At 43.9% G+C, this 23,763-nt stretch overlaps 3 protein-coding genes and 1 long non-coding RNA gene across 5 annotated transcripts; 2 read left to right on the top strand and 2 right to left on the bottom strand.

Annotated features, from left to right (window-relative positions):
- Positions 1 to 342: 342 nt before the first annotated feature.
- On the top strand, positions 343 to 14,735 carry LOC138405621 (uncharacterized). Its single transcript, XR_011239420.1, has 3 exons — positions 343 to 461; positions 560 to 598; positions 14,602 to 14,735. It is a non-coding gene; the product is annotated as an uncharacterized lncRNA (long non-coding RNA).
- LOC109644314 (hepatocyte nuclear factor 3-beta-like) lies at positions 10,061 to 13,589 on the bottom strand. The gene is made up of 2 exons (XM_069515388.1): positions 13,376 to 13,589; positions 10,061 to 11,323 (listed from the first exon to the last, which is right to left on the bottom strand). The coding sequence occupies exons 1-2, from the start codon at positions 13,448 to 13,450 to the stop codon at positions 10,196 to 10,198; spliced, it is 1,203 nt and encodes a 400-aa protein (XP_069371489.1). The 5' UTR covers positions 13,451 to 13,589; the 3' UTR covers positions 10,061 to 10,195.
- Positions 14,736 to 15,976: 1,241 nt separating the features above from the next.
- Positions 15,977 to 18,050, top strand: LOC109644316 (protein CEBPZOS). The gene is made up of 4 exons (XM_020109671.2): positions 15,977 to 16,310; positions 16,711 to 16,819; positions 17,178 to 17,222; positions 17,456 to 18,050. Exons 2-4 carry the CDS (start codon positions 16,711 to 16,713, stop codon positions 17,536 to 17,538), a joined length of 237 nt encoding a protein of 78 aa, XP_019965230.2. The 5' UTR covers positions 15,977 to 16,310; the 3' UTR covers positions 17,539 to 18,050.
- Positions 16,821 to 23,554, bottom strand: cebpz (CCAAT enhancer binding protein zeta). Of its 2 annotated transcripts, XR_011239415.1 has the most exons (18): positions 23,295 to 23,554; positions 21,530 to 23,040; positions 21,217 to 21,448; positions 20,925 to 21,081; positions 20,756 to 20,844; positions 20,534 to 20,587; positions 20,213 to 20,315; positions 19,980 to 20,039; positions 19,836 to 19,902; positions 19,524 to 19,630; positions 19,355 to 19,415; positions 19,051 to 19,232; positions 18,800 to 18,835; positions 18,551 to 18,634; positions 18,396 to 18,460; positions 18,125 to 18,206; positions 17,013 to 17,739; positions 16,821 to 16,919 (listed from the first exon to the last, which is right to left on the bottom strand). XR_011239415.1 is itself a non-coding variant. In XM_020109670.2 (17 exons), the coding sequence occupies exons 1-17, from the start codon at positions 23,496 to 23,498 to the stop codon at positions 17,576 to 17,578; spliced, it is 3,258 nt and encodes a 1,085-aa protein (XP_019965229.1). In that variant the 5' UTR covers positions 23,499 to 23,554; the 3' UTR covers positions 16,821 to 17,575. The 2 variants fall into 2 exon arrangements, 1 of the variants encoding a protein (XP_019965229.1); XM_020109670.2 differs by having other exon boundaries at positions 16,821 to 17,739.
- Between the last annotated feature and the right edge of the window lie 209 nt (positions 23,555 to 23,763).

Raw genomic sequence — 23,763 nt, 5'->3', positions numbered from 1 at the left:
TCTGTCTGTTTGTGTGTTTGACTGTTTGTGTGTCTGTCTGTGTGTCTGTTTGTGTGTCTGTGTGTTTGTGTGTTTGACTGTTTGTGTGTCTGTCTGTGTGTCTGTTTGTTTGTTTGACTGTTTGTGTGTCAGGGAAGAACTCATTAAATTGTGTTGACAGCTCGGACGTGTGTCATCAGTTAAAGGTTCTACAGGTCGATGAACACGTCGTGTGTGACTCCTCCCTCAGGCTTCAGATCGAAGATAGAACCTCCCACAGAGTATGTTGCCATAGTAACCAACTCAGAGTTGATGGAATCTTTTTGAAACGATTGTTCACAAAACGATGGGTCGACGTACAAACCAGATCTGAAGGAAACAATCCGACGGAGGTTTCATCTTCTTAATTCCGACCAAAGTTTACACAAGCCTCTGATTTCACTGCTCAAACTGAGACGTGGTGTGAAGACGTCGGCGTGACGGTAAGTTTGGAGAGTTTCAGAGTTAAAATGCATCAGACTTGTTCCTGAACTCAAAGTTAATTTGTCTTCTCTGTCTTTTTGTTCATGAACGGAAGCAGAACCGATGTTTGGAGAAGAGAGAGCGAGCTGGAGACGTGGTGAGTGAACATCTGGACCTTTGGTCAAGAATAAAAACTGTAAAACTCTGAACATGTGTTGGAGTCAGGAATCAAACCTCTGAACTAGTTAGAAGCGTCTCAGTAACATTTTCAGCTCGTTTGTTTTGCATGAACCTTCAATAGTTTCCGTTAGAGTGTGAGCGAGCGTTGGGTTTGAGCTCGACTGCCTGATGTTCTTGTTCTGGATGTTCCTCTGGAACAACACTCTTCAACGTTGCCTGTGAACATGTTGATTTCAGCAGAACGAGGCAGCGACTATATTTAGTTTCTCTGTTTTGCACGTACGGCCGCGGCGGCTAAGCGCTGTGAGCCGAACAGAGGCAAACGGCTTTACAGAAGCTTTAGTCGCCGTGGCAGGAAATGACTTGCCGGCTCTTCCATCATTAATACCGGACTTGGGATTCTGACACAGCAGCTGGTCGTCGTAACGAGGCGTCTCACCCGCCATCACAGTTACAGACTTAGAGGGATTTCTCCTCCAGATTCCCATTTGGACGACAGACAGAGGCGTCACGCCGCTGAATGCAGAATGAGAGGAAACGTTAACACTGAGGATCTGATCTACTTCCCTTGATTCCTTCTCCCTTTCCTCTTCCTCCTTTCCTAAGTGGCGGCCGTTTAAAAATGAAGGCAAGTGTGGACGAGGCCTCAGGGACGTTACAGGGACGGGACTTTGTCTCCGTGTCTTCAGGTCGATAAATGTTGCGTTAAATCTTTTTCTTAACAAAAACAGAAACACTAAGGTTTTAAAAAAAGAATCTTTGAACATCTTCTGCACAAACGTTCCGTTAATCGTCACAGAGTTTTATTTGAATCCACTCTCAGCTGCCTGGAGCCGGAGAGGTGGAACTGTGTTTGTGCAGCGTGTCCAGCAGAGGGAGCCACTGAATTAACTTCACTCTGCTGATACACACAAACTTCACTTCACCTTAAAAACACATCATCTCTCCATCCTGGTGGAGTGAATGAGACGAGGAAGAAGCGATAACTTCACAAACTTTAACAATCCTGTAAAATATTCAGTGAACAGAAAAAATGAGAGAAGAAATAATCATCAGAGAAAAGACTTGATAAATAAAATAACAAGTGGAAGTTGATTTATTCTGGATTTCACTTGAGTTCAGTTAAACATGAGGCCGAGCATGAACTTTGATTTTGTTCTTTCTTCTAACCTGAAACACGTTCATGTCATTTCTCTTGAATCTTCAGCTGTTGTTCAACATGAATCATTAATTGATGATCAAATATTTGCAGATATTTTGTGTTTAACGATGTTTTTCTCTTTCAAAATTAAAAAATGATTCATAGAATCCTGATTCTGCTTTGATGCTGAAGAGGAGAAATATTTTTAATATTTCCTGACCCGGAGATTTGGGTGTTTTCTTTTTAAAAAAACACATCAGAAGGAAAATGGATGAAGTCGGTGCTGGATTAATAAAATATCAGAGAACATTTAAGAAATGGATAAACTCCGCTCAGCCAGAAGCTTCTGTCATCACCGTGGTGACGGGAGATTGTGGCTGTGTGGACGTTCTTCTTCAAACTGTTTTAAAACCACAGATTAAATCGTGTGTGGACGAGATCTTCAGGGTTCGATGGTTAAAACTGAGGAGTTAATGTAATATTACGTCTGGATTCTGTGTTGTTTTACTTACTTAAATCATCTGTCTCTCAAGGAAACGTTTATATTTTAGCTTTTTTTTAAAAATCTCAAATATCAGAAGAAAGCAGGTTTAACAGAACGTTGTTGTCGCCTATATTTTTATTTTATCGCCTCCGTTATAATCGGGAGTCTGTCTGAGGAGCCCCCCCCCCCCCCCCCACATTAATCACAGAGATCTTTGGGGACGTTTTGCATGAAGCAGCTGTTTCTTGTCATTTAAACAAACATCTGGATGGATTTTTCTTTTCCTTCATTGATCCCTTGAAGATTTTCAGGTTTTGAAGGTGAAACCAGAGAAAAAGCTCCTTTACATCATGTTTCCTCAGTAAAATCTAAATTCTTCTGGATGTTAAAAAAAGAAAATGAAAATGCAGGTGAAACAAAACCATTCCTGTCTCTTCAGGAAACATCAATAGATTCTGTCAGTGTTTGAATCTTTCATTATTTGATTTCTTGGTAAAGTTTTTAATTTGAGCTCATATTTAAAGTCGGTCTTGAATAAGCAGGAAACCAAATAACCAGAATCCAAATTAGCACCAGACCCCATTTTAAATCTGTAAATGTCCAACGTCAGAGTCAGTAACAATCATTTAAAAATCATTTCTCTTCTTCACACAACTTTAAGCAAATCGTCCATTTTGGGTTTCGCTTGAAGGAACAACAGATTTCCTGCTGAAGCCGCGAAGGTGAAGATTTCTTTAATGTTTAATCCCGGCGGACGCAGGTTGATCCTCGGTGCTCTCACATTCTTTGTTCAGGACTTTTCATCGCTCACTCAGTGTTTGCGGCCTCGTTAACAAAGAGCCACTAATCTGCTGATAACATACAGCGCAGATGTGTTTATCACTGCTCTGTGTGCTTTACATTCAATGACCCGAGGTGGATGTTAAGTGGAGGTCGGAAACGTTGGCAGCGGGGGGGGGGGTTTGAGCTGGAGCTAGTTTTAATGTGGAAGGTCTCTGTATGTAGAGTGAACAGATTCTCATCTGAGGGACGACGGACAGGTGACGAACACGAGGCTGACGTCGTCTTGAGAACAGTTGAATTTACTTTGGAGTCGATTCTCGAAATGGTTTGGAAAGTTTCTTTATCCGAAATATCAAAAATGTTTTAAATTTCAACGTCATGAAACCAAGAGAAAAACAGAACAACCTGAAATTCTTCTCGTTCACTTTGGATGTGGAGATGTCGCACGTTGCCAAACTGCATTGTGGTTCCGCGGCGTCGCAGATTTTAGCCAATCACGTCGTGTTGATGCGGAAGCGGAGCAGCTGGTGAACCTGAGCTCATCTGGATTTTATTCCTGAGCGCTGATTTAATAAGTAGCTTGGTTTTGTTTGTCCCGAGCATGAAACTGTGAATGTTGTGGTGACGAGGGTTCTGACGGCGCCAGGCCTCAGGCCCCTGCTGGTCGAGGCGCCGCGCTCGGGATCAGTGTAGAGACAACGCGGAGAATCGAGCACGTGTCACTGACCCTGTTGTCTTTGCTAACAGCTGCCGTTCACTTCAATTCTGTGCATTACAACAATGACGAGATGTTATTCCAGATATTCCTGATCACACTGACGTGTGTGTGTGTTTGTGCAGGAGAGGTCACGTGAGTTTTCAGGTGTGTGTGTGTGTGTGTGTGCGTGCAGGAGAGGTCACGTGAGTTTTCAGGTGTGTGTGTGGACAGAGACTGAACCTCAGCTCGGTTCAACACGGTCGTTTCTTCCAGAAGTCGTTTGACGTTGTCAGTGAGAAGCTGCCACAGATTCAGTTGTCGGGAAAATGTTAAACACATTTCAGATCAGTCGGTCAAATTCAGAATCACAACAAGACTCTGTCATTGTTTGTGAGTTTTGAGTAAAATGCTGCCGTGTCAGGAGGTTTGTGGTTCGTGGGCTCGTCCACGTGAAGATGTTATTGTTCAGTGTCCTGTGTTTCTTTCTCTGGAAGAAAAAGACCAAACTAAAATAATCTTCAGACATAATCCTAAAGACCTGCTCACAAAGCAGCCGCAGATTTTTCTTTGAAATGACTCAAAACCATAAATAAAAGAAAATTAAGTCCGACTCTTTCTGCCGTGTAATATTTGTGCACCTTGTGTAGCGGGAAATCTTTAATAATCTCCGGTAAAACATTTCGGGGAGCGTTTGGTGATGGGTGGCCCGCCCCCTCGGCTTAAAGCAATTAATTCAGCTTTCTGACATCAAACTGTTGGCTCAGCTCGACAGCTTGGAGCTGAAATGAAAAAATAAAAAAAGGCAAGTTCTCCTGGGAACAGAGTAAAGATGGCAGGCTCCTTTCTCCACTGTTTGCTCAGTGGCTCTGAGAGCAATCTTCCCCCCCTCCAGCCTCAATGAAATGCGAGGGCACAAACAATGTGGTGGAGGAGAGAAAGGGCCGGCAGGGAATGAACAGTTTGGAGTATTTGCTCAGTGGAGGAGCCGCCACAAAGGCAGAGCCACGGCTTTCCCATGAATCAAGGCGCCGTCTCAGGCGCCTTTTTGTTGTGGCGGCTCTGCGTCGCCAGCTATTAGTCAACGCCACATATAACTGGTTTCATGTCATTTAAAGCCTTTTCTCTGTAAAACTGTACCGTCAGGTGACCTGCTGCTGACTTGTTGTATTTGGCCGCCCGGCGTAGAGGCAGCCGGCCGAGTTTAGCGCCGCACGTGGCGCTGCAGCTCACCTTCAGAGGAATATTTAGCCCAATGCTCACACTTCAGATTCAGGAGCGTGAAGACGACATCTTGGCCGATAACTCTGACGTTTAGCCGCAGTTGACGGTTTCCCCGCCAGTTTTCATCCCACCGTAAAGCCCCAGGCCCAGAGCTCTCTGGGTGGCCGGGCTGGAGGTCTGAAAGGCACCAGATTGACTCTTAAGCTCTTTTCGCCTTAAGAAAGCGTCATTGTACATGTCCATGAATGGCAAACTGCTCTTTATCTCAGATGGAGTTTTTTTTTTTTTCTGAATTATCAGTGGTTCAAAGACGCCCCCCCCGCTGAGAGACCTCAGCTTCTGTGTTTGTTCTCAACACGTCCACATTAGAGCACCAAGCTTCTCTCACTCACACATCAAACACGAGAAATTCTGCTTTAACGCTGCACTTGGCAAAAAATGTAATCGTCTTCTTAATCAGACGTTCGTGGACGTGTCGTCAGAACACATTCTAAATCTAAAGCAGGCCGACACTGGTGTTTTCAAACTTTTACCTCGGTCGTCGTCAGCAGCATCAGCTCCTGGATGTTCGGAGGAAAATGAAACGTTATAGGAACAAACAAGAGGTTTTAAAATCTCTACTTAAAACAGAATCTGTAACAAGAAGCTTGTGGTTTGTGTTCGAGCAGCTCTGGTTCCTGCAGGTGAACAGTCCCTGTGGAACTTGAATGCATCAGATTGTCTCTGATAGAAGAAACGTGTGGGACAGTAAACAGTGAGGACAGTGAGGACAGTGAGGACAGAAGAGTGTTGGTCCAGATTTCTGCTTCTACACCAGAGAAACTATCGGCTGTTGACCCCAGAGGCTGATTCATCGCTGAGAGCCAACCTGCTCCACCATTGATAAAACATCAGTCTTCTTTAGTGGTTATATTATTTTATACTGTTCCCTGTTTCTATATATTTCTATATTTATGGTTGTGCACAAACCTACCACAGTAAAATCTTTACTTGGATATAAATAGTGATTCATTATATAATGTGTCAGGCTCAGCTTCCTTCTTTTTAAATCACTCTTCACGTCAGGAACATAGAAGAAGAAGAAGAAGCTGAGATTCGTAGTGATTTAAAATTGAGTTAATGTTTCTCTCTGACAAACAGCGCTGAGTGAAGCGGTGACTCATCGATCAGACGACCCTCTGACTGTGTGATCTGATAGAAATATTATCATCTACCATCGTCACATGACTTCATCCTGAGCTCCGGCAGAACCGCATCACGTTTCTCCTGCGTCTCCGACGCATAGACAAACCGAATGAAGTCTGCTGGGTTTCAGCTCGTCACCAGCGTCGCCTCCTCCTCTGGTTGGTTTGTTCCGGGAACCAGTCGAGGGCCCGTTAAAGCCGAAGGCAAATATGAGGAAGGTGTGGAGGTTTACTCAGGGAGCACGTGGTCCGGCAGCAGCAGCTCGAGCTCTGCAGAGGAGGCAGAGATTTGAGGAGAAACCAGGAGGCGACGAGATAAAGACAGAAACACAGAGTGTTTTAGAGCAGGTGTGAAAAACGTCCATATCGAATGTTCACTTCTTCTTTTGGCATCAAACAGTTTCCCAGATCCTTGAACGTCCTTCATGCAAAGATATTTAACATAGAGAACATAGTGACATACAACACGCAGCACATACACACTAGAATATGTTGCACCTCCCGTCTCCGCCTCCTCTCACGAGCTAGAACACAGAACGGTTGTTTTAAATCTTGACGGTCGTGTGATGTCTCTTTGTCTCTTCTTCTCGGTGTCTTTGAATCGTTAACTTCTCTTTTTGTGTCTCTGTGGTTGTTTTTCGTCCTTATTGTGTCTTTGTGATCATTTTTCTATCAATTTACGTTTAATAACACTCAGTGATCGTGACATCAGCGGCTCATGTTTTCACTCCCGCTAGTTTGTAGGTTTGTAAACAGCTAAAATCTGCTGGACAGATTTCTGAATAACCTCGATGAAGGATGTGATATGAGTCAGAGGAAGAAGCCAGTGACTGTTGCTGTGGATCCAGGAACTCTTCTTTCACTTTATTCAACATTGTGTGAGAGGACGCTTTATGAAGAATTCATGGATCTATTGAAACATTAGTCATATTTAGAGGACGGATGTCTACAAGTGGGACATTCAGTGATGTTCTGTTGTTCTGTCTCTTCTCGGTTCTTTTGAATCTTTTCATGCTCCCTGTTTTTATCTTTGTGGTCATTTTGTGTCCCTCTGTCTTGTGAGTCTTCGTGGTTTTGCGTCTTCACGGTTTCTTTGTGTCTCGCATCTCCTCAAGGTCAAATTTTCTCTTTCAAACATAGAAATATTGACGGACACCTCACACGGTGGTGCCCAGCGGGCCGGTCCAGTAATCCGTCCGCGTGGACGACTGCAAGCTTTGACCTGCTGGTGACGCTAGATAAAAAAAAAATCCTGGGATTCTAACAGTCACACAGATTCATTTGATTTTCACTCCGGGGCCACTTTAACTCGCTGATGGAGACACAAACCATTTTCATCGATGAGTTCAGAGACTCTGCTTCTGATTCTTGAAGGGCTTGAGCTCGACTGTAGGAGGAGTTGTGCATACAGAGCTTAAGAGAGGACATCCCTCATATGTATGCATGCGTGTGTGTGTGTGTGGTAAACACTCCTTGTCCAAACACAGCATCGCTGGCTAAGCCCTGACCTCGACCGGCTCTGCATGCAGCCTTCCCATTATTCCTCCTCAGAAACAGGTCATTATTATTCATAACGTGCTGATTGGTTTCTTAAGCAAACGGAGACGCTCTGCGGCGGCGAGTCTGAAGAAAACCGCCCCTCACACCTCGGCACTGATATCAGCCTTTGTTTATGAGAATTAACCACGTCCAGATTTCATTTTCCTCTTTAGAGGATGTTTCTGTGGAGTAACACATGTAGGTCAGGAACCATGTTCCACTTTACACCTTCAAACCTCCGTGTTGGTTTCTGCAGCTCTGTGAACCTCAGCAGCGCACACACGCATTTCTTCACGACGTTTTAAACAGACGTTCGCGTTCCTCAGAGGATGAACCCTGCCACGTCTGTGATTCTGACAGGTCAACGCTTTAACTTGTGAAATATCCATATTCAGACCGAAACTGAATTTTTTAAATCATCCATCACATAAAAAAGTTGTTGATACAGCAACTAATCACCAACCAGTTTCATTTTATTGTGAAGTGACGTCTAGTGGTGATAAAATACTTATTTTAACCCAAACCACGATGTTTCCCTAAAACTAAACTTCACCAAACTCACATCAGAGCATCAGGTCTTATCTTTGGTTTATTTTTAACAGTTTATGACACAGCTCCTGTCTCAGGAAACTATTTCATGAAAAGCTGTTCAGGGTTGTATCAGAGACACTGAGCTCGGCAGCAGTCTCTGCAACAAACATAGTTTTGTATTCTTGCACTAAAACGTATTGAATCAGTTTACGTGTACACTGATTATGAAGTATCTGCAGTACTCTCAGTACCTCGTGTGTACAGGTACGTCTCGGCCGTGGTTTCCATGTTGTCTGTAAATCCCTGAGTGAGCGACAGAAGCACTGAAGTGTTTAATATTCAACACGAGATGATGTTTGGACACAATCTATTGATCCTGTGTGTAAAGTTAATCAACAACCTGCGCTGTCTGTGGACGCTGTCCCTCTGAGCTTCAGGACGACTCGTGAGAAGCAGAAATAAGTTTGCACGTCCACCTCCTGCATGACCGGAGACTGTGGGACGGGCTTTTGGTTTTTGGTCGGTCTGTAATAATCAGGTCTGTGGCTCAGACAAGCTTTAGACATTTTCACATTTTATTCTAAGACATAAAAAACATCAGTGAATACCTCAGTCATGATTTATTTAAGCGTTCATGTGTTTTTAAAAAAGTGAATAACAACACGATGCTACATGAGAGAACTCAGGTTGTCAGAGATATTAAACGTCCTCAAGCTGCTCATGAAAACCAAACACAGCCTCTGGAGGGTTTCACGACCGAGTCTGTGAATAAAGATGCGTCTCCACTTCCTCCCTCTGTCCAGAAACAAAGCCTGGATGTCCCTGAACGCTGCCACCGTGCACCAATGACATCACCTGTCTGCGAAGTAGCGATAGGGGGGGGGTGGAGCCGTGGTATCGAGATCCCGTCAGCACACATGTTTGACCAATCAGGAGTCGGTCTCAGCTGTCAATCATGTCTAAGCCTGTTTTCATATCATTAAAAAAACAAATGAAAACCAAACTGATCAGAAACATGAACACGTGAACAAACATCAGTGAGATAAGAACGACCTAACGTGACAGAAACATCTTGGAGAACATTTATTCAACATTATGGGAGGGGGGGGGGGGGGGGGGGGGGGGGGGTGTCCATGTCCCATCTGCTAACATGGAGGAGTCGGGTTAACGACCGATAGAGTCATGCAGATGTTGTGTCGTCCATCGTTATATAAAGTCTGATGTGAACATGCTGAAGTGAATATATAGATAAATAGATATAGAACTAGGTGCTGCTGTGACTTTAATCCACAGACTGTAAATAAAATGAAACTGGAAAATATCTAAGAATGAGTCCCATCCACTAACCCGGAGGAGGCTGCGTCCTACATTGTAGACAGTCGTCCATCTTTATTTACAGTCTATGAGTCTGACGTGGTGAAGATGGTGACCGGCTGCCACGACACGTTTCCAACCAACTCTCCTGCAGCGGTGAGTTTACAGAAGCGTCCTCGTTGAGACATGTTGTCAGCTGTGAAACATCACGTCTCTGGAGTTAATGGGATTAAAGAGGAGAACACTTCTCATCCATGTCTGCAGGAGATCGTGGGAATGTTCGGGGTTAGTGTTAAAAATAAAAAGTAATTTCAGCTGCTTTTCCTTTTGTTTAATTAAAAAACACTTTAAACTACAGGACTTCAAATGTGACAGTAAAATATACTTCAAGTTGAAACTCACACCGAAGTTTATTTATTTGTCTGATTTGTTTCATTCTTATTCAAGTATTTGATGTATTTCTTCTTTTCCTCGGTGCTCTGGTTTTCAGATAGATGGTGTTGTTGGCAGCAGACACACTTTTAAAATTTTAAATTGTGTTAAAGGAGCGTGTGAAGACATGGAATGAAACAAAAGCAATAAAAGAAAAGTGGTGTCTCTATAAAGATGTGTAGATGTTGTGACAGGGTGGATAGTGGAACACAGTTCTTGTGGCCTGGTCAGTTTTTACTCCAGTGACCTCACGAGTTGTTCATGATGGGTCTGTACACGCTGTGGTAGTAGCCGGTGTCGGTGTGGGGGGGGTCCAGGCCCGGTTTGACGGCCACCAGCGGGGCTGCGGACACCGGGCAGCCGTACCCTCCGTACTGAGGCTCGGACATGAGGTTGTTGATGGAGAAGGGGTGGTTGAAGGAGGGGTAGGGGTGGTGGGGGTGCTGCTGGTGCTGGTGGTGCTGGTGGTGGTGGGGGGGGTCTGGTTTGAGGTGAGCAGCCTCGTGCATCAGCAGCGCGTGATGGTGGTGATGCGAGAACAGCTGCTGCGTGTGCGCGAGAGGGGAGGGCACGCGCACGGGGCTGGAGGGCAGGTGAGCTTTGACCCCGGAGCTCTTCACCTCTGAGGCCGCAGGGGAGGAGGAGCAGGCCGGGGAGAGCTGGGAGTCTGAGCCGGGGCTGGTGCTGGTGACCGAGCCGCCCTCCGAGCCCGGCCTCCCCGCCGCCGCCTCCCTGGCCCCGGCCCCGGTCCCGGCCCCGGTCCCGGGCCTCCTGCCGGTCTTGAAGCGCTTCTGCCGCCGCAGGTAGCAGCCGTTCTCGAACATGTTCCCGGAGTCCGGGTGCAGCGCCCAGAAGGAGCCTTTCCCCGGTCGGTCCGGGGAGCGGGGCACCTTGATGAAGCAGTCGTTGAAGGACAGCGAGTGTCGGATGGAGTTCTGCCAGCGCTGCTGGTTCTGCCGGTAGAACGGGAACAGGTCGGTGATCCACTGGTAGATCTCGTTCAGGGTCAGCCTCTTGGCGGCGGCCTGCTGGATCGCCATCGTGATCAGGGAGATGTACGAGTACGGAGGCTTCGCGTGCGTGTAGCTCCTCCGGTACGGTTTGGGCTCCCGGGACCGGAGGCCGCAGGCCTGCCCGTACACCGGGCTCATCATGCTGCCGTACGGCGGCGGGCTGAGGGAGCTCAGGCCCGGTGTCATCCCGGCTCCGGAGTGCACCGCGGCCCCGGGGCTCTGACACATCCCGCCCGGTACCGACGAGTGGCTGACCCCCACCGGGTTCACGTAGGGCGCGTTCATGGGGCCGGTGCCGGTCATGCCAGGCGCGCTCATGTAGCTGCTCACGGAGTTCATGGACAAACCAGAGTTCATGTAACACTGGAACACAGAGACTGTGGGTGAGCGTCACGTGGGCCTTTAAAACGAGTCATCAGTTACATCACAACAAACAAACAACAAACAAACAAACAAACAAACATCAGACCTGTTCTCCGTTTGAAATGATTTCTGATGTCACAACTATGATTTCGTTATTAATTCATCTGGTGTGATAGAGAACGTGTCAGCTCTAAATCAGTGTTTGTGTTGATCTGGTTTATTGAAGATTTTTCTTTAACAATTTTATCAAGAGAACTAAAGTGACATTTAAGGAATTCTCTGTTTTTTGATCCTACAACACTTTTAGCAGCTGGAACAACAAGTAGCCTGATATTAAATGATATTCTATTTTATTTGTATAGAGACAAATCCTAATATACATTATCTCAAGGCTCTTTACAGAGAAGATCAAATATAATTCTTTAATATAGAGAAACAACAGTTCAACCCCCCCCCCACTTTAATTATCATTTATCAAAGTGGTTTCTCATTAATATTTAAGATTAACAGATGATTAGTCGACTGCATTTTAATGTTTCTATAACGCACCTGTATACACATCTATTATTTTATATCTTCAATCAAACATTTACCATAGAGAGAAATTCAATCTGTTTCCTCCTGCGGGTTGGTTTTTTCATTCAGTCTAGAGAAATACATTTTTTCTCAGATACTTAAAAAATATAATAAATGTTTTTAATTTTACAGATGTATTATAACTCTAATGACCATTCGTACATTAGTCTGTCTTTGCTTCTTCATCAGGTAAAATGTTCGGCCTGTATTTATCAAGAATGATTCTAATGAAGATTGAAATAGTGTCTGAAACAGGATTTTAGTAATAAAGGTCATGAAATACCCAGCAAGCAAAAAAAAACATGTTCATAATTTAAATGTTCTCTGCAAGTTTTATTTTAATTTTAAAAAATTAGGATTGTTTATTTTGTTGGTGTTATTTAATTATACTCAACATTACATTAATTAACAGTCTCAGAAATACACATTACAAAGTTCAGGTAAACTTTTCTTTTTTAAAACTCACTTTTTTGACAATATCAAGCTTTAATTGGAGTTTCAGAGTCTCTCCACCACCAGGGATCAAATTCAGCTGAACAAATACTGATGTAGGATTAATTATCAAACCTTGGTGGTAAAATATAAAATAACTGCAACCGATAGAATTCCCCCAAAATTCAAGAAAAATACCTTATTTGAACAGTAAAGTTTAGGTCATTGAAGTTATCTGGTCACAGTAAAATACGGATAAATAAATGTATAATTATTAAAGGATTATTAAATGTTTAACATTGATTCTCGTGATAAATAAAAACATTTTTTGTCATTAATATAAGATGGATGCGGAACGTGACAGAACTTTGACTGTGAAACATTGTTAGACATTCACTTTATATAATGAGGCCTTGATGTGACCTACATTTAATTCAGTTTTTTCCTCAGTAACATTAAGACCTGATTTTCTAAACTTTAATTCAACTTATCTGCAGAACAAATATTCATTTACTGTCTTTGTATATTGTCAGTTCATAATATAATAATTACTCTCATGCAGGGAAATTACCTGCAGTGGAAATCAGAACAATTAAAAATACAATCAAATATCATCAACTGAAGATTAGCTAGAAATTATCAGCAGAAATTATTTAGAGTAAAAATAAAATCTTATATTTTTGTTTGGACATTAACATGAGAGTTGATCACGTTTGTTCCAAAACGTTAAAAGCTGAACTGAACAGAGAGAAGCTGTAATTTTAATACAGTGCAGAATTAGAAGTAGTTTTAAAATAGATTTAAAAATTAAAATAATAATAAATAGAAATTACTTTTCTTTCCAAAGAACACAGTAGATTCACTTGGATGTGAAAACCTAAACTCCCAGTGAACTAATCCAGTGGAGCTCGAGGAGATTTCAGTTGGATGTTTCTATTTTCCCTGAGTTCTGTGATCGTGATTAAATCTCTCATCAATAACTGATCGATACTTTAAGAACCAGCGGCTCCTCCTCCGCTTGTATCCGCAGCACAGTGCACACACCTCGGTCTCTCCGTAGTAGCCGCTGCCGCTCCAGTCCGGGTGATCGTGCGCCTCCATCTTAAAGGCGCTCAGCATCGTGCACGTTCATCCGAACCTCTGCAAACACGCGTGGTTGAACCCGGACCAGTGCTCCGTTGTCCCCCCCGGTACCGGTGCGTCCTCTCCGGTTCTCACCGGGACTCGTGGCTCATCGTGACCGGGACGCACGAGCTCTGCGCGCTGACTGGACTGTGCCACCTGCGCTCGCGCTGCAAACTGCGGAGCCAGCGACCAATCAGATGCCTCCCTCTGCAACCCCCCCACCCCCACCCCCCCTGAATATGATCAACACCTCGACACGTGACCCCCGGTGACCGTAAATAATGACGTCATTCCTGATTTACGCGTCTTCAGGTAACTAAGTGAAGTATTGAGGTAATTGTACTTTACAGTATTTACATCAGTACTCAGGAGTGAAGCTAAAGGTTCGTAAGATTCAGGTGAAATTGATCTGTTGGCAGAAAGTGAATATTTTATATATATAATAATATATAATAATTCTAGAGATGTTTTACTGCGTGTTTAATTGTTGTTTTCTTCACCCTAGAACACTTTATATTTAAACACTTTATATTTAAACACTTTATATTTACATACTTTATATTTAAACACTTTATATTTAAACACTTTACATTTACATACTTTATATTTAAACACTTTATATTTAAACACTTTACATTTACATACTTTATATTTAAACACTTTATATTTAAACACTTTATATTTAAACACTTTACATTTACATACTTTATATTTAAACACTTTATATTTAAACTTTTTACATTTACATACTTTATATTTAAACACTTTATATTTAAACTTTTTACATTTACATACTTTATATTTAAACACTTTATATTTAAACTTTTTATATTTACATACTTTATATTTAAACACTTTATATTTAAACACTTTATATTTACATCAGGAGCGACTCCTGTCTACGGAGGCCGCCATGTTTTTTTTTGTTTTTTTAGCTCAAACTGAACAAACTAAACTTTTTGACTTTTTATGACGACTGAAGCTGCCACAGGTTTGGGGGGGGGGTATTCAGCTGCAACATGACACTTCACCACTAGAGGTCACTACATTCTACACACTGAACCTTTAAACTCAAAGAAATTAAACATCTTGAAGTTTGAAGGTGATTTTTTTTCTCAATGTTTTCTTCATGTTCTGTTCTACAGGAGAAACAAGTGGAGAGAGGAGACTGTCAGGATTCCTCCTCCTCCTCCTCCTCCTCCTCCCCCCCTCGGCTGCAGGGTCACTGTTTGTGGTCCCACGCTGTGTATTTACCTGGTGGTGAATCTGAAAGGACGAGCTGACAGACGGTACACACAGCCGAGGTGAGGGGAAACCGGCGTTGGACCACCATGCTCTCTGCACACCCTCAGGCCTGTTCCTCCCTTTGTCGACGTCAAACAACCCAGAATACTTTTCACTGCAGGGTCACGGGCTGAACTCTTCATCCAAGACAAAGACACAGAAATACAAGTTCTAAAAGTGACTTTTTCAAACTGATATAGATTCAGGATCATATAACTACATCTGCAGTGGTTACCGTGTTTATTACAAACTATTTACCATCGACTGTTTGTCGTGTTTTCATACAGAAGAACCTCCGACTCTAAACAAACATGGTTCCTCTCGCTGCAATCAAGCCAAATTATTTTGAGGCGCTAACGCTGCCATCTTGTGCTGATGACGTCATGCAGAGTCTCAGCTGTCAATCATCACGTCTCCGTCTGTTCTTATATCATCAAATAACAAATTAAAACCAAACTGATCAACACATCTGTGTTCTGTCAGTGCTCTACGTCAGTGCTCTACGTCAGTGCTCTACGTCAGTGATCATCAACTTGATTTAGTTTTCTCTTGTTCATTTGTCCCTCGTGCATCATCTGAGTCCAGTTGTGAGTTTTCTCTGCAGCTGCTTCCTCCAGGAAACATCAGCTCTGACGAACAGACATCATCTCATCGTTTGTACTCGTGCAGCAGATTCTTCTCTTTAATCAAACAACAGATATTTGATTTTATAAATTGAAGGTTTTAATTCTCTTAGTTCTTCTCATAACTCTCATCACTGTGTTTCACCCATAGACTGACACCTACTGGTGAGCTCCTGCCACTACAGCCAAATAAATCCCAAATACAAATGTGTATTTATTATTTTGTATAATTTAAATAAGTAGTAGTATTACAGGTGGTGATCACAGAGGGAGAAGTCAGTTATATGAGATTTCTGTCAAAAAACACAAAATGACGTCTGATAAAAAATCTACAAAGTGAATCTGGAGACGAGAAGTTAAACTGTGTAAAGTTTCCTTCACAACATTTTCACAGAGGATGAGATTAAAAGTTTATTTAAGGAAGAAGAAAAATTTAACAACTCGTCATGAAACAAAGTCATAAAATATATTTTACATTACATTAATATACATTATTTATTATCATCTGACTAAATATATTTGTCTTCAGATATTTAGTTCAATTATGGATCTGAAATGTTTGAATTCATTGATTCTTAAACATCTTGTAGATTTATGATTTAAGATTATTATCATCGTTATACGTCAATTCGTTCGCCGACGATTTGAACCAAACGGGCTTCCGTACCTACGAGGTTTGTTGTTAGCTCACATTAGCCGTTAGCATAGGTCGTTAGCTTCGTGCGGCCGTGAGCTTCTGTTAGCCGTTAGCTTCTGTTAGCTTCGCCTCGTAGATATCGTTTGTGTTCGCCGGGTGGTTGATCTCAGCCGTTAGCTTCTGTTAGCCTCTTTTAGCCGCAAGCTCCATTAGCTGTCAGTCTATCTTAGCAGTTAGCTTCAGTTAGCTTCAGTAGTGCAACACGAGGGCAGAGGGGACACGTGACTTTGTGTCGATCACTGAGCTGAAGGTGAGTTCAGATCATTGACTGAACAGGTTCAGATGTGTGTGTGTGTTTTATATCAAACATGTGTGTGTGTGTTAACATGTGTGTGTTAACGTGTGTGTGTTTTATAGCAAACGTGTGTGTGTTAACATGTGTGTGTTAACGTGAGTGTGTGTGTTAACATGTGTGTGTGTTAACATGTGTGTGTTAACGTGTGTGTGTTAACGTGTGTGAGTGTGTTAACATGTGTGTGTGTTAACGTGTGTGAGTGTGTTAACATGTGTGTGTTAACGTGTGTGAGTGTGTTAACATGTGTGTGTTAACGTGTGTGTGTGTTAACATGTGTGTGTTAACGTGAGTGTGTGTTAACATGTGTGTGTTTTATATCAAACATGTGTGAGTGTGTTAACATGTGTGTGCTCAGATGGCCCCTCCCCCTCGGGCCAGCAGGCTGCTGAAGGCCCTGGTGGCAGTGGAGCTGCTGGGACTCTGTGGAGCTTATGGTTTGTTTCACATGATGAACAACAGCAGAGGTGATTATTACTTCATGTTTAATTCAGATGAACTTCCTCCATGTTGAACTCAGTGATGTCACATCCTGTGGTTTTAAGTTACAGCTCAGATATTAAAGTTCTTTATTTAGTTTTTGGTTCAGAAACTTTTCCTGTTTGTTCTTTCATGTTGTTAAAAATCTCTGTGGTTTCACTTTTAGATTCTTTACTCCACCACAAACATGAATGATTCATTTACCTCCGTGAAATGTCCAAAATTCATAAAACCACTTTAATATTTAGTTCGTTCTGTTTCTTAGTTTCTTTACACAACAATATTTTATTTGAGAACATTCAGTGACGTAATTGACTCAAAATGTCTCGTTATGTTTTCCCACAGATTTCAGAAACACCGTGAACAGAAGGTTTCCATCGATTCTAGAAGGTGAGCAGCTCGTCTCTGCCCCGCACCTCCGACACAGAACATTTAACTCTGAAGGTTATAAAGATAAAATAGAAGAAAAGCTCTTAGATTTTTAATAAACTGTAAATACACAATGATTAGGAAGTAACGTCCCATTAACTCACATCGTGTAGATTTGATCTCGTTAGTGAGAGAAAAGTCAAACATGTGAAGCTGACGTTTGAAGACCAGTCTCTGCTCCTGTTTCCTCTCAGTGTACTACCAGTCCAACGAGTGGGCGGGGGTGAACGGGATCCGAGAGAGAGACCACGAAGCCTGGTCGACCAAGCAGGACTGAAGCCGTCCGTCTCTACGAAGTCCACATTTACAGTCCGTTACTTCTTCCTCTTCTTGTTCCCGAACGTCCTGCCTCCCGTCCTGGCTCGGCCGAACGTCGTCTTCTTCTTGTTGAACACGGTCTTCTTCTTACGAAGCGTCTTGGCGTCACGTCCGTGGATCCAGTCGTCGCGCTGAGCCTCCCACTTCAACTGCTTCACACCTGCAGAGATCGAGTGTCAGAAAAGACGTCAACACGACTTCTGTCTTGTAAACATTGATTTAACACGTTTGACGGGACGTGGTTGATTTTCTCTGTGGAGAAGTTTTTAAACTCAGCTGGTGTCCAGCAAACTGGAGACAATCCTGACTTGTGTCTTTTGTCCAACATGATGTTTATGATAACGAGACTTTAATTCACCGGAGCTGCAACAACAATAGTTTGAACTTTCTCTGCAGCGTGTTCGTCCACAGACAGAATTTAAGTAGGTTCATGAGAACAGGTGAAAATAAAAAGGTCAAAGTGAAGATAAATACTTTCTCTAAACTATTTATTATGTATTTACACAAACATGTTTCTCAGTGAACTCAGGAGTTTGTTGTCTCACCTGCTTTGTCCGTGTTGGCCATGGCGTTCAGCCCGATGTTGTCAAACTTGGAGCCAGCGTTCTCGTCCAGCAGGGAACCGAACTGAAGAACAGCAAGAATTAAAAATCAAGTTTCACATCGAACAAATGGTTTCATCTCTAAAACCAACTTTCCTTGAAGAAAATAAAAAAGCTGCGTGAGTTATGAGTCCGAGATGTTGAACAAGATTCAGCTGAATCAATTCGTTGGCTAATACAAAGTATTATTATTACAACTAAAGACTCATCTCACCTCTTCAGCAGAAGCAAACATGGCCGTGTCTTTCTTTCCTTTCCTCCTCTTCCCCGGTTTAGAGCCTGAGACAAGAAACCACAATTAATATTTTTTAAAAACAATCTGATGTGAGAATATATTTATTTTAAACGTTAATTGAACTCGGCACAGACCTAAAGATGCAGAGAAGTCGAGCTCCTCGGAGGATTTCCTCTTATTCTTCTTGGTGGGAGGAGTCTCCATCTCTTCGTCTGAATCTGCAGAGAAAAGAACATTTCACATTTCGATTCTGATGTTTTATTATTTCATTCATTCACTTCTTAATGTTTAAAATTAACAGGATGAACAAATTGACTTTTTCAGCAACGATAAGTGTGGTTTTAAAAATGTGTTGTTTCTAAAACACTCGCTGTTGTTCTCACCATCGAATGCAGCATCGTCGTCCTCCAACTCTGGAACTGAGACAGAGCAAAGAAATACATTTATTTAGTCGCCAGATCGAAGCTGTAACAAATCCTGAAACAACACAAATCACCCACAGGAGCAAAGTGAACCTCTAAATATTCACTGAACCAATAAACAGCGAACACACGAAGATTCTAAATGATAGGAATCACTCTTCAGATGTGCAAACAACCATCAAACAACATTCAGTTATCAGCACGTTCACAACCTTCATCGTCGTCGTCTCCGTCAGGATCCATGAACGCCCCCCCTTCGTCCTCCAGCTCGTCTCCGAAGTCTTCCTCGTCCATACTGCCCAGAGACACCTCCTCATCGTCCAGGTCGTCCATGTCCGAGTCGTCCGAGTCAGAGACCTCAGCTCCTTTCTTTCCTTTTTTACTCTTCACGTTACTGAGAAAAGTGGAGACGAGTGAGTTAGTGAGGTTGAGATACAACAGCTAATTCATCCGTATTAAAAACAACACGACCAGACAGTTATAATAATATAATAAAGACCTGATGATCAAACTCACCCTGCAAAGTCGAGATCATCAACTGCCAGGTCGGTGAAGTACGAGTCTCCCTCACAGGAATCTGCTCAGAAGCAAAGTCATCAAACATCAGGTCAGAAAGTTGAATCTAGTTTAATCAGAATATGTGAACAGAAGCTGTAAACTAAAAGATCGTCTCTCCCCGACTCACCGAGTAATTTCTCAAACTCTTCATCGTCCACGTCGTCCACGCTCTCGTTGTCTCCGTCCCGACGGGGACGACGAACCTGCTTCTCCTGCTGACGTTTCTTGAAGAAGCTGCGGAGATGATGAATAAATGAGGACAGAAAGTCGTTAACATGTCATCGTAGGTTCCGCTCCACTAGAAGCTCCTTCCTGTGTTTTTGTTGTGGTTCAACGAGGCAGTAGATTGTGTTGATTCTTTCTAAAGAACATTTTTCTTTAAAAGATAATTTTTTTTTTTTTTAAAGTTGATCTTAGAAGTTGAAGTTTTCTGACTCACCGATGGAAGAAGACTTCGTCCACAGGGATCTGACTTTCTTCTTTGCACAGAAACTCTTCACAGTTCACTGACGACAGACGGAAAACCTTCACTTACTAAAAGTTCTTTAAAACAAGAGGAGAAGAGAATTTTATATCCACTCACCTGGAAGAGAGTGGAGAGGTAACCTCTGTCTGGGCATCAGCGCTGCAGCATCTGTGTTTTCTGAGGAATTCAAACATTAAAGTAGAAATGATCAATTTTCATTTATTTATTTGATGACTGGATTCATGAGATGTGTCAGAAATATTGTCGGAGGATTTGAAATCACTGGATTTCCCTGTGATTTCATTTGAATCAGATATTTAATCATCAATAATAACTAAAGAGTTCGTTACGTTTTCCCTTCAGCTGTTTGGGGTTTCTGAAGACGAATCGGTCCAGGAAGCGGATGAGGGTGAAATCCTGCAGAGGGTCACCGGTGTACATGATGAATCCTCCCTGTGGAAAGAAAACACTTCTGTTTAAGTGTTTTCAGGATTATATCTCCGATAAAAAATTAAATCCTTAAAACTGGGACGACAACAACAGAGGAACGAAAGTATCTGACTCCGTCTGAGACCAAATGTGAAATAAACAAACTCTACAGATGCAGAACTGAGACTCTGGAAGATAAATAAAGAAGTCGTTTGATTCATTAATGAGAAGTTAGATTTTACCTCCAGGACTGTTTTTGCAAACAGTGACACAGACGGATGGAAGTGCAGAGTGAGCTGCAGAGACAAGAACACAGGAGACTGTTGGAAATGGATTCAGAAATTATTTATACAAAATGTAGTATTTAGTTTTTATTAAGGTATAAATATGTCGTGAAAGCAGGACGACCAAAGCTTCATGTACGAGTCGACACCTTTGTGTTTATTGTGATTTGTGCGTCTCACCCTCTGCAGCTCCCATAAAGTCGTGTGGTCGGCGCCGCAGAATAACGGGTTTCTGTGCAGCGGGTCGTAGATCTGCTTGTGTTTCCCTCCTGGAAGAAAAGAATAAAATATCATCAGCTGACGTTTCATATCTGTGAGTGAACAAGCGATAAAGACTCAGATCACAGACCTTCCAGGTTCTGATGATGTACCCACGATGCCGTTGGTTTGGGCTCCACCTTCTCTGCACTCGTCCCTTCCTGCAGTTTGTCAGCGTCCACAAAGCGCTCCTCTTCATCATCATCATCTTCTTCAGCGAGGTCTTTAAACTCCTCCTCCTCTCCGTCCTGAGTGAACACAGTCAAACTTCAACATCCTCGACTTCTAAACTGTTCAATTTGTTTTTATTCATATTTAAGACGGTTTAAAACTCGTAGTTTATATTTTCTATGGAAGCTTATTTCTGGCGAGAAGTTTCTCACCCCTTCCTCCTGCAGCAGGATCTTCAGAGCCGGTTTGGCCTTCATGACCTCCGACACCAGGAACAGCGCTCCGCAGGCGAAGCTGGCGTTCTGCTCGGCGCTGACCTGCAGCAGACGCTTCACGAAGGCTTTGACCCGCCGCAGCACGATGTCGGCCTTCAGCGACTTGTACAGCAGGTTGAGGAACATGCTCTGTCTGGAGGACGACGACAGCCCCGAGTCCAACAACTTCCTGCAGAGAAGAAGAGATGAAGTGAGCGTTTCAAACAGAGACCAACCGATGACTAACAGCTTGTGACTGTTGAAGCTTCACCTGTACAGAGCCACGTAGAAGCGGTCGGAGACGGTTTGCTGCGAGTCCATCACCTGGAACAGCAGCATGAGCGCCTGCACGGCCGTGTTGAACTTCACCAGATGAACCACTTTGAACAGCGTGTCCAGCTGCTCCTTCACCTTCTCGTCTCCGGCGCTGGCGTACGGATACGCCCTGTTCACGCCCGACAGCAGGGCGCTCAGCATCTTCGACTCGATGTCCTTATTCTTGATGCAGGAGCGGAAGAAGGAGAAGTAGATGGTGATGAGTTTGGTGGCGAGCTCGGCCTCGTCGTGGCTCAGCATCACCTGGCTGAGGAAGCAGACGGCGTAGTACTGCGCCTTCGAGCTGATGTTGGGCCGGAACATGAGCCGCTCCACCTCGCAGCACACCACCGCTTTCATGTTGGGGTGTTTGTGCAGCAGCGTCTCCAGAAGGTACGATGCTTTTGCCGCCGTCTTGTACTCGGGGTCTCCCAGCTTGTTGACGACCTGGATGAGCAGCGCCTTCTCCTGCTCCGGGCGGCTGCACAGCAGCTCGTGGGCGGTGGCCAGCGCCTTCGACTTGGTGGCCGCCACCGTGTCATGAGCCACCGTGTCCAGAGCCACCACGAACTCGGCCACGTGGTGCTTCAGCTGGTGCTCGAAGTACCAGAGGATGAGGCGGCGGTCGCGAGCATCCCTGTTGCCGCTGGCCTTCTCCTCCAGCTGGTCGAACGGGTGCTGGGCGAAGGTGCGGAGCTTCCTGTGCTCCGGCAGCAGGTCGGACAGCAGCAGCTCTCGCAGCGTGTCCAGAGCCATCAGACCCATCCGCCGGCTGCCCTTCTTCTTCACCATGGACACCAGGCCGTCCACATGCTCCAGCGTGTGAACCACAGCGTCCTGGATCAGAACCGTCATGGCCGCCATCCTGTCCGCCAGCACGCCAGTGGAGACGACGCTCTTCATCCAGGTGGAGTTGGCTCCTTTCTGCAGGTTCTTCTTGTTCTTGTAGAGCGCCACCTCAGCCTCATACAGCTGCTGGGCGAGCGCCTTGTACTGGGACACCAGTTGTGGATCCTGCGTGGTGGCGGAACCCTCGGCGGTGTATTCCAGGTCGAACCACTTCCCTCCGGGTTTGATCAGCAGAACCTGCCTCTGCTGATACTCAAACACGTTCACGTTCTGTTTGGCCTTTTTACCGGCGGTTACCTGCGTGTTTTTCGCCTTCTTGGTCTTCTGTGTGTTTCCCGCCGGCTGGTCACCGTTAACTTTCCGCGGAGCGCTGGACGCTTGTTCTTCTCCGGACACTTGTTTGGCTTTGGCCTGTTTAGGTTCCTTTTGGCTCGATTCTCCCGCGTCTTCACCCTCGGGCTCGTCTGCTATGATATTCTGTCCGGTGAACGCCCGGAAGCCCAGTTTGGAGATGAACTTCTCCAGCTCGCCCTCCTCCAGGTCGTCTATTGCTCCTTTTTTGCCTCCATCCACGAGCTCGTTGGAGTCGTCCAGGGTGGCGAGGAGGACGTAGTCAGCCTGGACACAGAGGAGAGAAGATGAAACACCAAACATATAATAAGAATATTAATAATAACTTAATCAGCAGATCGATCAATTAAAGTATTTATTGTGATTATTATGGATCCAGACTGGAATCAGCTGTTTGTATTTATGAATATTGTGAAAGTGACCTGATATAAATGAAGTCTGTCGGTGGGTGAACTGAGTTAATGAGGTTTAATGAGGTTTAATGTGACGCGGGTTAAATGAGGTTCTGAACGGTTTGTCACCTGAGTTCCTCCGAGCCTCAGCACCTCCTCCAGACTGAACTCCTCGTCTTCTCCTCCTTTGTCTTTCCTCCCTCTCTCTTCACCTCCATCAGCTGCTCCATCCTCCTCCTCTTCTCCTCCTCCGCCGTAGTTTCCAGCCTCTTCTTCGTTCCCTTCATATTTTAAACCCACTTTATTTTTCCTCCGCTGTTTGTTTCTCGCCATGTTGCTGCTGCAACGTGAGGACCGTGACCCGGAAGAAGAAGAGGAAGAAGATTGTGACGTCACCGCAGCGTTTCCGTAAGTTTTCCCCTCGTGACATTAAAATTAAATATGAAAAGAAAAATCAAGTAAAACTTCAAACTTTATCTTGTTTATTTTTTTACTTTAAAACTAAAAATCAAACAGGAAAGAGTTCAGTACACGTGGTTTGTATGAACTACGTCACCACAGGTCATCCAATCAGAGCGTTTGTTGTCACCGACTTGAG

This window comes from Paralichthys olivaceus, chromosome 19, assembly GCF_024713975.1.
Source record: "Paralichthys olivaceus isolate ysfri-2021 chromosome 19, ASM2471397v2, whole genome shotgun sequence".
In the NCBI taxonomy this organism is placed as follows: domain Eukaryota; kingdom Metazoa; phylum Chordata; class Actinopteri; order Pleuronectiformes; family Paralichthyidae; genus Paralichthys; species Paralichthys olivaceus.
The sequence above is the reverse complement of the archived record's forward strand: the minus strand, read 5'-3'. Positions and strand labels throughout refer to the sequence as shown.

Bases quoted from the DNA above. Each gene is read 5' to 3' on its own strand.
- LOC109644314 (XM_069515388.1), bottom strand. From the start codon at position 13,450: ATGCTGAGCGCCTTTAAGATGGAGGCGCACGATCACCCGGACTGGAGC. The intron at 11,324-13,375 runs GTGTGTGCACTG...TCTGTGTTCCAG, and splicing joins GCTACTACGGAGAGACCGAG to TGTTACATGAACTCTGGTTT.
- LOC109644316 (XM_020109671.2), top strand. From the start codon at position 16,711: ATGGCCCCTCCCCCTCGGGCCAGCAGGCTGCTGAAGGCCCTGGTGGCA. The intron at 16,820-17,177 runs GTGATTATTACT...GTTTTCCCACAG, and splicing joins CATGATGAACAACAGCAGAG to ATTTCAGAAACACCGTGAAC. The intron at 17,223-17,455 runs GTGAGCAGCTCG...GTTTCCTCTCAG, and splicing joins GTTTCCATCGATTCTAGAAG to TGTACTACCAGTCCAACGAG.
- cebpz (XM_020109670.2), bottom strand. From the start codon at position 23,498: ATGGCGAGAAACAAACAGCGGAGGAAAAATAAAGTGGGTTTAAAATAT. The intron at 20,845-20,924 runs GTCTGTGATCTG...CTTTTCTTCCAG, and splicing joins ACATCATCAGAACCTGGAAG to GAGGGAAACACAAGCAGATC. The intron at 18,635-18,799 runs GTGAGAACAACA...TTTTCTCTGCAG, and splicing joins CGACGATGCTGCATTCGATG to ATTCAGACGAAGAGATGGAG.